This window comes from Anabas testudineus, chromosome 3 (genome assembly GCF_900324465.2).
Source record: "Anabas testudineus chromosome 3, fAnaTes1.2, whole genome shotgun sequence".
NCBI classification, from domain to species: domain Eukaryota; kingdom Metazoa; phylum Chordata; class Actinopteri; order Anabantiformes; family Anabantidae; genus Anabas; species Anabas testudineus.
The window spans coordinates 5,379,974-5,395,407 of record NC_046612.1 but is presented as its reverse complement, the minus strand read 5'-3'; the positions used below and the strand labels follow the sequence as shown (position 1 = coordinate 5,395,407).

Sequence of the window (15,434 nt, the reverse complement as noted above, 5' to 3'; positions counted from 1 at the left end):
ACATGGCACCAAAAGATTAAAGAAGAAGGGGTGAAGATGAAAAGAGGGCAGAAGTTCAGCTGTGACTTCTAACTATTGCATATCATTGTAGTTTTGCAGTACTACATCACACACCTCATAATCTCCTCAAACTAAACTCAACTCTACACCACTACTCAAGTTACCAAGTAGCTGCTAATGTTCTCTGATTGCATGCTTACACAACTGTTTTAAGTCATTCTCGTGTCAAATACTGTCTTACCTGTATGAGATGTGAAGATACAGTAACTACTGCAACTGCCAGTGACGACCTCATTAAAGCACGCAGTCCATAGAGAAAGGTAGTGAGGGCGTGGCGGTGTGTAGGGTTATCGTGGCAAGTCAGGTCATCCCCCCAAAGGGCTGATCCAAGAGAGTGAAGCCCAATGCGCAAGATGTTACGTGATTTTGACTATAAGAAAGAACAAAAAACAACAGAGCGTCAGGAATACTACACGATGCAAAGTTCTGTGGATAATGTATTTACTGTTCTACGGAGGCACACAGAAAGTGCATCCTAATGCAGTGGTACAATTTGATTTAACTCAACGTCACAGTGTGCTTCTGGGGATTAACAGATAATTGCTTTTAAATTATTTCAGAAAGGTGCTGCTCTCTTGGGTAGTATTCCCAAACTGTGGGAGAGAGCGACTGGACAGTCTGCTCACCAGCACAGACGATCGGAACACAGTGCCCAAACGTGACTGGACACAACTGCCCAATCACAGAGGCCATCTGACACACGCACAATGGACCTGTCAGACAGGCTTCCAATATGGCTGCCACCCAGAAACCCCAGCACATTCTTGGCACCACAGCGATGCTCTGCAGCCAAGGGGGCCTGGGTAAGGGTGGAGTGCCTTCCCTTGAAACCTCCCACCCCACCACAAGAAATCAACGGTAACCCACGCTCATGAAGACAGAGAAAAAAGTTGCCAAACAGTAGTGGGCTATATATCACTCAAACTGAGAGAATGGAGGAGCCTGTCCTAACGGTGAGAGGTTTTTAACCTTCAGTTCAATTGCCTTTTATTTGGAGTTTCTTTGGGATGGCTCCTGATTACTGAGGTGAGAGCCAAGAGTGATTAACAAAGCTCTGGTCTAAAATATGCTCACTTTTCCTTTTCCGCCCCACAACATCTCCTCTCCTTTATCCACCCCCCCTCTATTATCTCCACCCTTTCAAAATCTCCTCTGCCCCACTCTGAAACACTTCCTCTCCAAACAGTATGACCTAAGCTTCGTTTGAATCTGGATCAGAATCACATGCATCTAAGAAAAATAAACCTCATTGTTTCTGTGAGCTTTTCAAAGTTGGTTCATAGTTTCCCAAAGGAGTACTCTCACATTGGACAGTCATACACCTCTATACTGTTCAGCATCACTGCTGCATCTCTACATCTAACTATACTTAATTACTACTGCTGTGTGTGTGTCTTTGTCATTATTATTTCTTTGTTTAGCATGTTTTGCCTACACAGGTCTTAAGGGAACATAATTAGAAATCTATTTCTAAGTGTACAGCCCAGTGTGTGTGTTGGGGGTGGGGGGTACCACGGCTGTTGCTGTGGCAACATCATGAGCACAAGCCAAACTTAACTCATATAGTTTAGCCTATAGAAAAATCAGGGAACACTGCCAGTAGAGTCCAGCCAAGGACCTCAGGCCAGCCATATAGACTACAGCCAGTCTGGGACCAGGACCTAATCACTAGCCAGTCTGTGTGGAGGACTCACAGTCCTGCTGTCACCCCTCTCCCACTCATAAGACAAAAATATGCAAATCTCTAATATGCATAACACATCTTACATGAATTCGGCCGCTCTCTCTTTTTAACAATCCATGACTGCAAATTAACAAATAAATGTACACATACTGACTATAAACCATGATGGGCATTCTTGTGCCAGTGCCCATGCCGCTCTGCGCCGGTCTGCATTCCTGGACTGTGCCAACAGCATGTCAGGCGGCCACACTGCTTTAATGATGTCAGCAGTTAATCTGGCATGTGAGTGACAGCACTCGGGGAGGGAGGGTAGGGGGTACTGGAGGTAAATCCTATGTGTGAGTGACAGGAAGAGAGGTGGCTCCAGGTGACGAGCAGAGGGGTCACCAAATGTAGGTGAAGAAGGCATGTACGCTCACACACACACAGTATACAAAGGGACATCATGTTGTGTTCACAGAAGTACACTTGGGCCTGTGCAAAACATAAACAGCAAAGCTAAGAGAGACAGACGGGGCCATGGATGTTTTTGGCATTCTGTAGAGGACCAATGATTATTAAAAAGATGTATGTCAAAGGTAAGACAGACACAGCTGGGACACACACAGGTGAGGCTAAGTTGAGCAGGTGAAAGAGACATAAACATACTTGAGACAAGTAGTCGCTGGAATGTGCTAGTAGAGCTTGAAGTCACAGATGCAGACCCAGTATCTTTTTATAATATTGGCACTTTATAATTTCAATGCGTTATAATATGAGTGAACTCACAGTAATTATTGTGGATACAAGCAGACATTTGACAGATCACAGATGGAGATTTATCTGTGTCATTAACCTGAACTTATAATTAATGTTTAGAACTACAAACAAAATGTATGCAACACTCTATTTTAACATGGTTGACAACACCTTGAGATGCATTTCAAAAAGACAGTAGTGGCAGAAAATAAATGGCAAAACTCTAAGATTTCAGTCTGAGAGAAAACAGTAACAGTTCTGGTTCTTACCATGGGGGCTCCAACATCAAAGCCCTCTCTGTGTATGATCTCTTGAAGTGACTTCAACAGTGCAGAGTAGGACTCAAGCACAGGACTGAGGAGAGCACAGGATGGAGGACAGAGTGGACACAGTGGAGGAGACAACCAGAAAGAGAAATGGTTATTTAGGACATGTACATAAACTGTAATTGAAACCATTTTGATTAAAGAGGGACAAGCCTATCACCACAGTAGCTTAACTCTCTATGATTGCAGCATGTTCTTCCTGACTGTGCTTTTCTGGAGTCACTGAAGCAGACAGATGATCCATATCAAGAGATCCAATTAATTTATTTGGTTGATTAAATTACAACATGACTGGTTCTCTGTCAGCTCCCCGAGGATCTGATTGTGCCGAGACAGACAGACAGATGAGTAGCACATATGCACAAACATACAGTACACACAGCAAAGATAAGTGAGAAGAGGGGGGGTTAATGGGCTGATATCTAAAATTAACATGGAACAGCATTTTGGTGTTTAATCAGGGGTAAGATGTGCACCACTGACAAAGGGCATACAGTACCATTGGAGCAGCAGTCGAGGAAAGGATCACTGCTGAACCAATAGGAATGTTAACCCCATCTTTTTACACAGGACTCTCCACTTAAGAACGCCCCACCATTGTAATGACCACTCTGAAGTGAATCACAGTGGGCTGCTATGTCAGTTGTCAATTCAACCTGCAGGGTACAAAAGCTGATATGTATGGATTGGTCACACGCCCATATCCCTGCATAAAGAACACTAATACACACTTGTGTTGATTACACTTTCGCCAAGTATATCCATGTACTCTATTTCAGTTATTCAGCCCAACAATGCTGCCTCCTGACCCCGCTGGGGCTAATGATAGAGCTGGTTTGGTGAAAGAGGGACACCTACCCTCCTTGGCCTCTCTGCCCATGCCCCTGCTCTGAGGTAGGGGGCTGAGATGGTTTGACGTGCAGTTGAGCAGGAGGTTGCCTCTGGTTGGCAGCCATTGTGTAGGAGGGCATTGTGTTTTAGCTACCCCTACTGAGTACCCCTCATTCAGGTACCAAAAAGGTCTAGGTGCTTAGCTACAGGGGCTAGTGCGTCAGCTAATTAGGATCATACACAGTGAAGCGTCTTTATCACAGTATTCCTCTTTCAGGGACAGAAGAAAGGAGGAGAGAAGGGGGATGCTTGGTCTTAAACAACAGGATCTGTATCACCTAGAGAGCAATTTGTGCCAATTATGCCTTCAAGTGAAACGGAGCAATTTAACAGCTAGGGTATCAACATGGGGCTGTGGACACGTGCATGGGGGAGTAGCCTGTTTCGGAGTTTGTGTGGTACGTGTGTGTGTGTGTGTGTGTGTGTGTGTGTGTGTGTGTGTGTGTGTGTATGTGTGTGTAATGTGCTGAGTGTGTGCATGTCCATGTGCATGTATGTCTGTCAGTAATGGGGTGGGGCTGGGGCCACAATGGCACAGTGCAGGTGTAGTTCCCTGCTGTCAAAATGTCTTTGAGATCTATAACCCATTCAAAAGCCTCAACAGTACCACCATGTCACTCAGCAGGCTGTTGCGCAATGCTGCTAACATCAATGGAGATAAAATATTTATAATACACAATGTAAGATAATACACATTTCCTATTACCAGGCATTATTATATTTAGCCGGTGTTGTAAATGCTGACTAATTCATCGTCCACACTTTTAAAAAAGAAATGTATAGATTACTCTAAGTATCTACAGCATTTAATGGTTCTGTACGGGTTGGGTGTTCTGTTAAACAGTCTGTTTGTTGAAATAAAGGAAGAGGGATTCTATAAAGCCTCCTGCACATCCTGTGTGCTCCAGATTGCTGTATTTACCCAGCATGTGAGAGTGTGCCATCGTGTGCCCTTGTGTGTTCAGCAGTACTCACTAAGTAAAGAGCCTGCATGACCTCTGAACCCTAAGTACACTCAACGCAGGAGAAATCAAATAGACGCTGAGTAAACAAGGCCCTTATTTGAATAGACAACCTTTCCAAGAAGCTGAATGACTTAGGCCAATGGCAAACTACTCAGAGTAGTTAAATAACCAGGGTGATTTTTAAATGACTTCTCATGTGTATACGGGGGATTAATACTGGTGGTTAAGTATTTAAAATACATTTTTTTGGAATAGATATGATGAAAACTGTGAATTCTTTAAGCTTTCATATGGGGATTGCTAAAAGTAAAAAGCAATAATTAGAAAAGGTAATAATTACAGCCAAAGCAATGAATGACAAGCTGATATACAGAAAATGAATCAGTAACTATACTGATAATTGCTCAGTCCTAAGTTATTTTTAAAGCAAAGGTCCTCACACTAAGTGGTTGCAGCTTCTGAAAAGTAGGGATTTGTATTTTTGTTATTTTTCTGTTTTATACAATAGTAAATTAAACATCTCTGTTTGTTGACTGTTTGTTACATTAAACATCTGAATATATTACTTTCTGTTGGCTCTTGTTCTCCCCAAACTGGGCAATTTTATAGATAAAACCATTTATCGAGACTGATAATAATAATAAATCATTTATAGCCCTATAGGTTATTTACTTTCTATAAAATAAATCCAAAAAATTCTGTATTCTGTGAATGATGCCATGTTTACTTAGCTGTGCTCGGTGGATGATGTCTTATTTGTGTAGCGGTGTTATGTGGATGATGTCGTGTTAGTGTGCCTGTGTTCTGCGGATGGTGTCGCATTGGCTTCCATGTGTTCTGTAGATGATGTCTTGTCGTTTTACCTGTGTGTGGGTGATGACTGGGTGGGATATTCTGGAAGGTAGAAGCGGTGGCACTTGGCTGCCTGGCGAATTTCTGGCTCCATTGTCTTGGAGACATCATAATAGTGCCCGAACCGGGATGACGATGCCAGGGCACTCTGAGGAGGTCAAAAAGTCAAACTCATGTTAAAGCTTATAAAGATGAAAGACTTTTATTTATTTAAACAACATTTCAATGTCATTTTAATTATTCCTGACTAACACTTGTACTGTTTTTTTTTTTTTGATCTTATTGCATTGAATAGTGTGTACTGAACTCAGGCAAGAATAAACAGTTCATAAAGAAAATCTTATTTGTTTTCCTAATATGTTAAATGAGTGTGCTTCACAATACTATGGTAATGCAATTGCATTGTTTAAGGGTCATTCCTCAACATTCCTACAGCAGAGAAGTTAAATAACCACTACGACCATGCTCTTAATCATTTCTTAACATAAATGTCCACTTCTGGCTGTGAAAGCAAACGTGTCAGGAACGCAGGGGAAGGCGGATGTTTTCCTGCAGCTGAAAGAGAGAATTTTAGCTCTTCTCTCTCAGTGAAACCATGGATTCCATTGTTAAAGGGGCCCTTAATCTACTCCTAATCTGGATTAGGGCCCCTGGTGTGTCCCTCTCCTGGCAGGACGAGTGGGTCAGCAGAGCAGGGGAGTCAGGGGCTCATCTTCTCTTTGTGAGCGAGGCAACCCGCTTAGCGTTCTATCCCCGCCCTGACGGCCTCACCTTTGATCTGATGTCTTCATCAGGCGAGCGACACAGTGGGCTATTCCAGGAGAGGTGTGTGTAAGGGGAAAGTAAGCGTTGACTCTGGGGGTGAATTTGGGATGCAAATCCTCTAGTGGAGCTTACTAGGTTTGTAAAGACGATTTTACAGGGGAAGGGGGAGAGGTGAGGAAAGGACACAGATATAAAGAAGTTTCCAGGGAGAGAGAAAGAGGGAGAGGATCACCAGGGACACACTGTGTGCTGTTAATCCACATAGCGATATGGATTATAGACCGAAGGAGGGAAGACTGCAGAGAAGGAGAAGGGGAGGGTCACCTCTCCTCAAAGCGGAAGAAAGAGTGCAGGGCTGCCAACCCTAGCAGGGGGAAAGGCAGGGATTTGGGGGAAGACAGAGGCGCAGGTCTGGGTCACAGGGTTGAGCGAGCAGACATGTCAATGCACAGGCTGCAAAGTAGTCTTGTTTCCCAGGCTAAGCAGGGGTGCAGGCGTGTGTGTATCTGTGTATATGTGAGTTGGGGACCACTGAAAAGCCTACCTATAGCCAGCTAAGTGTGAGTAATCTGGTCGAGCTCTGAAAGGAAAGGCTAAGGCCTCATTCACTCCACAAAGGAGTTTAGAAGCTGATGGATTTAGTGGTGAGGACAACTGCCAAACTACTAAGACGAGAGAGGCAATGTGCTTCTTTCCCCATCATTAATATAGACATAGTTGGACTTTTAATCAAAGTTCAGAAGCACAATCCCAATGTTACTTATATTCCAATGCACACTGTAATGAAAAGAAGATATGGTATCTTGTCCAAAGACATTCTGACAAGTGGCTGGGAGGAACAAGGAATGGAACCACCAAGCCTGGATTTACCAGATAATATCAACAACTGATTACCTGTACTTTGGGAAGATTCTGATAGCGCCAGGCAATCTTCATGGCATCCAAACTATCCGAAGGTTCACAAGAGAGCCTGGGCTGCTCCACTGGTTTGTGAATGGCAACATCATCCAAAATAGGAGAAGGGAGTTCCTGTACAAAAACATACAGACAGCATAACAAATCAAAATTAATTAATTGCAACTTAAATTGCATTGTAATTTCAGCAGGGCATAAAAGCACCATGTAACCTGCCACACCTTGGACATCCATTTAAATCAGGTACAGTTCATCATGTATCAACTTTTACTAATGTGGTTCAGTGAGATGAATAAATAAAATGATGCAAAAGCCTGTGTAAAAGTTGAAATTAAGTTTCTAAAACAGCAGAAACAGTTGACTACAGAACATTTGAGACCCACAAGACCTATAAGGAATAAGGAAAACTGTTCTTTCACTGTGGAATCAGTCCACACAGTTTCCACAAATTTCAATGAAATCAAACATATACAAGAAACCTAGTAGGGGTGTGGGGGAATTCTGAGTGATTAGTTGAAACATGACCAAGTAACAAAGTTACAGAAGTTCGTGTAAATGTGTTTCTCCAGTCTCCTGTTTTAACCTGATATCTTCGAATACGGCTTCTTGTGTGGATGTTCTAATGCATAAAGTACAACCTTAGAATCTAGGGATTAGCATACTGTGAATGTAGCTGTGAAAACACTAAATTATGTGATATATCCCCATTGGGAGTTCCCTTCTCTTAATAAGCCTTTGATATGTAAAGAGAGGGTGAGGCTGTGACCCCTCCCACTATCAATCAGTGTGTGAGAGGCCCTCCTCCTGTATGGCAGTCAGCTTCTGGGGCTACGGCCCTCTTCACATAGAGATGCATAGGGAAACATTTCAACAATGCCACAACCATGCCACTCTCGACCTCAGATACCCCCGCTGACCCCGATACATCTTAGGGAAAGCTGTATGCCTATAATACCTGCTAAACAATGATAACCCACTAAACAATGATGAAGCAATAATATGCCCTTTCCATATGGTTCAATATTTTTCTGTACTGTTAATTAACCTACAGCAACGGCAAAGGAAAATAAACCCACCTCCAAATCCACACAAGATAAGGATAACTTAGAGAAGAGAGGTCATACAGCATCAGTGATTTGGAAATATTTGGATTTATATGCCAACAAAGAATCATTTGAAAAATGAAAAATTTAAAAAATGTATTATTGAAAATAATATGTTATAATAATAATAATAATAATGTTGCTGTTACATTGTTGAGGAGTAAAATGTTATACCATGTTGGTGGAGTAGTTTAAATTACAAACTTTACTGTGTATTTAGGGTTTAATGCCTTCTGTATATACTGTACACATCTAGCATCAGATTAAAAGGTAATCTAAGTAGTTTTGTAAATATGGTTACATTCAGTATACACACATTATGTGTATCAATGATCTCAAACAATGGTATTGAGAACATACAATGCTAATCAATAGTATAAATTTATATGGAAAACAAAAAGTGTTTTTAATACAGTATTTTCTAAAAGTAGCCAGAATAAATCCAACATTTTCCAATGACTACAAGGTAAACAAAAGTTTTTATAAAAATTTATTTTTGACAGTGCAATTGTTCTAAAGGGATGATGCTGAAGTAGACATATTGAGGCTATCTTTGCTTCTCTGTGAATGGCTTGTCAAGTCTAGTACCTTGAAAAAAAAAAAAAAAAAAACATACTATAGAGTATAACAAATTTCCTTCCTAATAGATTACAGAATAGACGGCATCTCGTCTTACCTGTAAGATGTCATCTGGGTTATCTTGAGCTGTAGCCACAAAAAGTTCATGTCGACACACCACTCCTTCCGCTAGGAAGTACTTTAAGATCATACGGGAGTAGCTATCATATCGGTCCTCCTCTGCAAAAGAAATAGAAGAAACAAGAAAGACAACAACAATCAGAATTTGACTAGATATTGTCATTCAAATAGATATATCGTCTTTCCCATGAAAAAAAAAAGTTATAGGCTTCAAGTCTATCATAATATTGTGGCTCATTCTGACACCAAAGATACAGCAGTCTATGACCACATCACGGCTTCTGCCTGTAATCGATGTAAGGACCCTATCTGGATTAGTTGTTGTAGGGAACAGATGGCAATCGGCATGGCACAGAAACATAGGTGTAGCTATGTGATCTCACTACCAAAGTGCAGATGACATCTTCATTTCTCTTAACAATATTCCTGTCCACTTTCACATATCACATCCCAGCAGCAGAGGTGAGAGGGAGACACCTGTCTTAAGAATTCATGTGACCCCTCCCACTGAACGCAAAGGTACCCCAGCTGTCAGGGACAACTGACAGGAGGAGGCAGAAGTAGGATAACATAGTGCATGTCCTGAAAATGCTTCCTGACATGTGGTTGAGTTGAATCTTTCTGCTTTCATTTCAGTTCTGATGGCACTGACATCCTTTCGTTATCGTGTTTCTAGTGCCAATCACATCAGGTGTATTTATTATCATAAAAGTAGGAGAAAGGGCATGTTCAAATCAAGCTTGGACTGATGACATTACAATCTCATCTAGAGGTATGTTTCAGGCACTAAAACTGGCAAGTAAACATCAAACATACTTCCCAAAAGTAGTCTATTTCAGTGTACACAAAGCAGCCACCCGGCTATTACACATCCCAAACCCACAGAAAAAAAAAAGCCTGCATCATCACCATGAAACCCCCCGAGCAGGGCGCATAACTCTGCTCAGCATGCTACTGATGCTTCCTGTCACAATCACCATTTTGTAAAGATTTCATAGGCCTCTTCACACAATGACAAACAGTAGACACAAGGACAAAGACGGCAGTGACAGTTTAAGGTAATGGGCATACAAGTGACAGCTTGGGAATGACATCCTGACGTGTCATCCTCGAACATCCAGAGAATTCCCCCCTCCCACGTTCCTGGTCTATGTCCTCACCTACGGACTTAGGATGGCTCAGGAAATTCCACTGCTCTTCAATTTGTTGTCGGTGGGGCTCCCTGTTCTCTTATTGATGGGTTTCTAGGTCAGCAGGCCTTTGTGGCTTTCAGCAGGCCCCACAAAGACTCCCAGATGGGCCCTCTCAAGATGGGGCCTATTGTGGTTGTGTTTCTATGGGAGCCTTACAAATGGAACCTCCAGGAGTCATTAGGCTGTTGAGGTGGGGGGTAAGGAGAGGGGGTGGGCGGGAGGTGGGGGGTATAGGAGCAACAGGGGGTGGGGGACGGTCATATCTTTGAGGTAGATCAGTCACTCTGGGTAGTCATGGGATGATTTTTTTTTTCTTTTTTTTGCTTATTCTGACTAAGGTTTGGTAAAAGGGGGAAACGCCTCTGCTTCGTTTGCCTTTACACAGGGGAGTGGGAGTGAAGGAGTCCTGAATCATATCTGCTAAAGCTGCAGGGGGAGGAGACAAAATATCTAGGTCAGAGTGTTTTCCCCCCTTGTATGAGTCTTTGGTCTATGAAGCATTATCATTTCTACTGAGAAGCTATATGGCAGACAATCACGTAATCACTTCATGCAAAATGATTGGAGCTTTTACAATATGTAAACATAGCTATAAGGTGGTTTTATTACGCTAAATGCCAATGTGTCATCTGCATTTATGAACCCCCATATACTGTATATGCCGATCATATCTCAGATGATGTAAGATGTTAATTTTGGTGACCGCTGTCCCTCTTTTTCACCAGTGCACCTGTCACTGGGAGGCAGACAGGCTCCTTGGAGCTCTGTTAGGGGCTTAAAGTTGACTCTCACAAATGGAGGTTTCATGATCTAACCATGCAACATGCAGTTTGAACAGATCATAAATGGGAAAGATTTCTGCCCCCCTCTTCCTGTGTACAGTTCCCCACCTGGTGTAATGCAATACTGACATTTTTTGATACTGAGTTTTCTAAATCGAACTAGTAAGTTCTTCTTTTGATAAATTGAAAACATTAATAAAACCTAACTTGCCAACAGGTTTGGTTATAAAATTAAACCAATGTTTCTAATTTCTCACAAGACTTTCAGTGGGGCTCGATCTCTGCCTATTAAACAACATTTTCATAAAATTATCTTTTCTTTAATTTAAAGTCTAGAGTTTAAGAAATAATAAAAAATGCAAAGCAAAACATTTGTCTTTGTGATTTCTTTCGAAGGGGCATGGACCAAGGAATTAATTGGTGTCACCATCTAGAAAAACAATTCTCCTACAGAAAATATTGATCAATGCAGCAACCGGCAATAACACTTTATTCTGTTTTTCAAACAACAGTAAATAACATTAATTTATGTGGTTATAATACTGTGGAATATATATATATATATATATATATATATATATATATATATATATATATATATATATATATATATATATATATATATATATATACATTTTTTTTTTATGTCATTTTAAACATTGATTTTTATAGTTTTGTACCAAAGAAATCCACTTTACATAATTCTAATCTAAGAATTCTCATGGAAAAACAATGTTCGAAATGACAAGCTTTTTAAACAGAACTGAGTGAATGCCAAAGAAAGAAATTCTTTTTTTGTATGGTCAGTGGGGAGGAGGATAGAAGAGGAACAAACCTTATTTCTTTTAATCAGGAAAAATGCCAACTAAACAATTCATCCTCGGATAGTTTAAAACTTACCAATAATGTTTCCATTGATCACAAAGAGGTGGTCTCCTTTTAAATATAAAACATCTCAACTTCTAAACTCCATTAAAAGTGATTCCTGAGCATTATAAAACAACTCAGGATGAACTATTGAATGATATTAGAACCTTTAAAACAACAAGTCTCCGAGAACCACAGTTTTTTTTTTTTTTTAAACAAAACCTCTTAATAAGCTGATCCTCTGGTCCCCCTTTCTAAAAGTATTGAATCCAGAACACTAATACAAGCATTTACTGCCCTCATTGACAAAACTAAATTTACATTTGATAAATAATAAGTTCCTTAACTTCCTCCTCACATTTAAACAATTCAGTTTGTGGGCATGGTACTAGCTAAAAAACATTATTCTGAAAGACAACACCAGGGCACATGGAAACAATGCATTTTAATAATTTAAAACATCAGCATAACTGGTTCGTTTTTGCAACATCTGGACTCAGTTTGATCATATTTGTATTCATATCTTCCATATGTGGTTAAGATGATCAGCGCTCAGTAGTTATGATCCCTCTTCCCTCAGAAGGCCAACAATATTTATTTTGCAAAACTAATTCTGAATTAATTATGGTAAAGTTTGTTTTGTTATGCCTTTTAAATTAAAAGAGCTTTTTGTAATAGATGCCGATTAATTACTAGAGATGTGTTTAAAACTTGCAATTATTTTTATTCAAAGTGTGCGTCAAAGCAGCAAAATATTTAAACATGTAACATTTAGATCAAATTTAACAGTAATTATTACGGGTACATTGAAAGAAAATTGATTCCCTTAAACTAACTAATGGAATGACACCATACAGGGTCAACATAATAAGAGCTGTGAAGCTTTGTTCCTTCTTTTACAAAAACATAAGAGATGAGAGATCTTCAGACAGCAGCCATACTGGGCTGATCCCCCTCTGGTTGACAAATCAGGACGGACAGCTCATGACACTTCAAAGGCAGACAACGACCGGTCTGATAATTTTATGTCTGTGTCTCACAAACAGGCCATCACGGCTAAAGGGGCAGACTGTAGGAGACGACTGCCTGAAACAAACACAAACAAACATACTCCAAACTCCCCCCATCCCATCCACCCACACAACAAAACAGAAACAGAAAGCACAGTGTGTGCACACACCACTCTTTCAGAGACAAACACAAGAGAGCACACACACGCATTTCACCTTTACTGTGTCTCTCATTACTAGATGAAACCAACCGTACATTGATTCACAAAATGGAAGGGAAGAACGCATTAGTGTGTAATCACTGACTCCTGCATCGATTGGGGGGATGAATTAAAGGGCAAAGCAATATCATCAGTTGGTATAGTCCTCGGCTACACACAAATTACAGCTTCAAGGGGAAACAAGACTACCTTAACCTTACTGTCTACGAGTGCATATAGCCTAGCCTATGATGAATAATAATAATAATAATAATACTACAGTGGAAGACATTTACATCCCTAGAAAACCCACTTGCTTTGAATTTAATTCCAAATACTTGTATGACACATCTGCAGATGAGCATATTAATTAAGAATCACAGTTGAAGTGTGAACACCTGGGATTCTAACTGGTGACCTTAAGGTCATTGGTCTATTTGCTATTCTGCTAAACAGTGACAACCTAACCACAAAAAGCCAGAGAACAGATAGACAGTATTATTGCTGTGGAACACTGACAAGTGCTACTGAAATTAGTTTAGGGCGTACATACTGGCATTATTGGCTGTATACTGTATGAATATATACACACTGTCCAGAAACTACATCTCAGTGATGCGTTAATGTACCATCATTTAAAATCTTTACAATTTCTTGATGTAGATTAGAAAGCTGTCAACTGTGTGTCTGAAGCATATAATAAATCATAAAGAGTAGCATATGTAGCTTATTAGATTTAAGTATTTAACATTACATATGAGCTTTCTGAACACCAGTGCATTAGTGTCTAGCAAAGTGAACAATGATGGTTCAATATTTCTTCAAAAAACATCTTAAACTTGCTCTTGAAGCCTAAACAAAAAGGCACATTATGCAACAATTGCTGCCTGAGTGGCTGTCTGTATTCAACAGCACACGCAGACCATTCATCGCAAGATGTGAAATCTGACATGTAGTGTTTGGCCAATTTATAAATAGCTACAACTTACAAAACTGGTGTAGTAACCTAATACAAATGTGGTTGAATATGCTTCGATGATGACTTCATACTCCACAGGTGAATGTAATTTAAATATCTAACAACAAAAAAGTCCTAAATATTAGGTTCTCCTGTCAATACTTAATACCTGAATGTATTTACTGTCTAATCAATCAATAGAATTGATTATGAATAGAAGGTATTCAAGAAAAACATCACATGAATGAAATTATGATCACACTTGAAGGGAAATTCAAATCACTAGCAGATTTCAAAAGTGAGAGGCTCACCTATGAGAAGTACTGTTCCAACAGCTAACCCACCACCTGTTCACAAAGAAGAAAAAAAAAAAAATCATTATCATTAACATATAACAAACTGCCTCTGAATAAGTATAAAACTCCTGGAGCAATTTAATAATAAGAGAATACATACTTTTGTCAGGAAAAGTATAATTTTCACTAATAGCAGTAACAATGACTCTCTTTTATTGATGTTTTTCAGTAAACCATGACTGTATGACAGCAAACACAGTATTAGCAGCCACATGGATTTAAGCTACAACATGCTTTTATTGCTGCTTTCCCTGCTTCATTAACACAGAACACCATAGTTCTGCTAGAAACCCAGAAAATCAAATCTAGTGAAGTAAAAATACAACATTTGCCTTTAAAATGCAGTAAAGCCAAATGATAAAGACAAAAAGAGAAATACTTCGAGTATAAATACCTCAGAAATTGAGTAAATGCTCATTTTGTTTATTTTCTAAAGTTAACAGAACACCCACAGCAGATATTATGAAGAGTCCAGGTTTGTTCAACTAGTATGCATTCAATGCACAGTACACAGAGGGTAGTGGTGCTTAAAAAACTGCAGCAGAAACATGTGTTCAAATCAGACAGGACTTTCAGAGTTTCTTAGACTACTTGGGTCCATGCTGGTTAGCTGAGAGGAGAAAGCTGCAGGTGTGGCATCACTAACGTTGGCTAATAAAAATACAAATAAAACAAATCGTTATAAAAACAACCTGTAGCAAACAGCAGCACCTCTACTCTAGTAGTCATCTGCCTGTTCTGTCCTAACTGATAATTATAGTTAATTAGTGTAACTACCTCTAGTTTACCTGGCTAACGTTACATTGGGAATCACTGTTAGCCGATGTAGCTAATGCTAACGTGAAACCTAAACAGCAGACTAACCAAGGAGATAGTCGAGAGACGTGACACCGGTCGAAACTAAGAGCTGTCCGTTTTGAACCGAAGGTCTGGTGCCAGGTATAGAGATTAACTTGCTTCTTGTTTTCTTCTGAAAACTCGTAGTACTGAACGGTAAACGTTCAACTGAGGGTTTACCCACACTGTTCACTGGAGCTGCCATACTGCTAGTAACGTGGGGACGCCTCTTC

General features: G+C 40.1%; 1 protein-coding gene across 1 annotated transcript in view; it reads right to left on the bottom strand.

Annotated features, from left to right (window-relative positions):
• Positions 1–15,416, bottom strand: part of elp4 (elongator acetyltransferase complex subunit 4) — a 49,023-nt gene extending 33,607 nt beyond the window's left edge. Inside the window, exons 1-7 of the mRNA XM_026378922.1 lie at positions 15,229–15,416; positions 14,320–14,355; positions 8,976–9,097; positions 7,176–7,310; positions 5,528–5,664; positions 2,752–2,836; positions 242–430 (exon numbers count right to left, since the gene is read on the bottom strand). Coding sequence (XP_026234707.1) covers positions 242–430; positions 2,752–2,836; positions 5,528–5,664; positions 7,176–7,310; positions 8,976–9,097; positions 14,320–14,355; positions 15,229–15,406 — 882 coding nt within the window. The 5' untranslated portion in view covers positions 15,407–15,416. The remainder of the gene's footprint in view (positions 1–241; positions 431–2,751; positions 2,837–5,527; positions 5,665–7,175; positions 7,311–8,975; positions 9,098–14,319; positions 14,356–15,228) is intronic.
• Between the last annotated feature and the right edge of the window lie 18 nt (positions 15,417–15,434).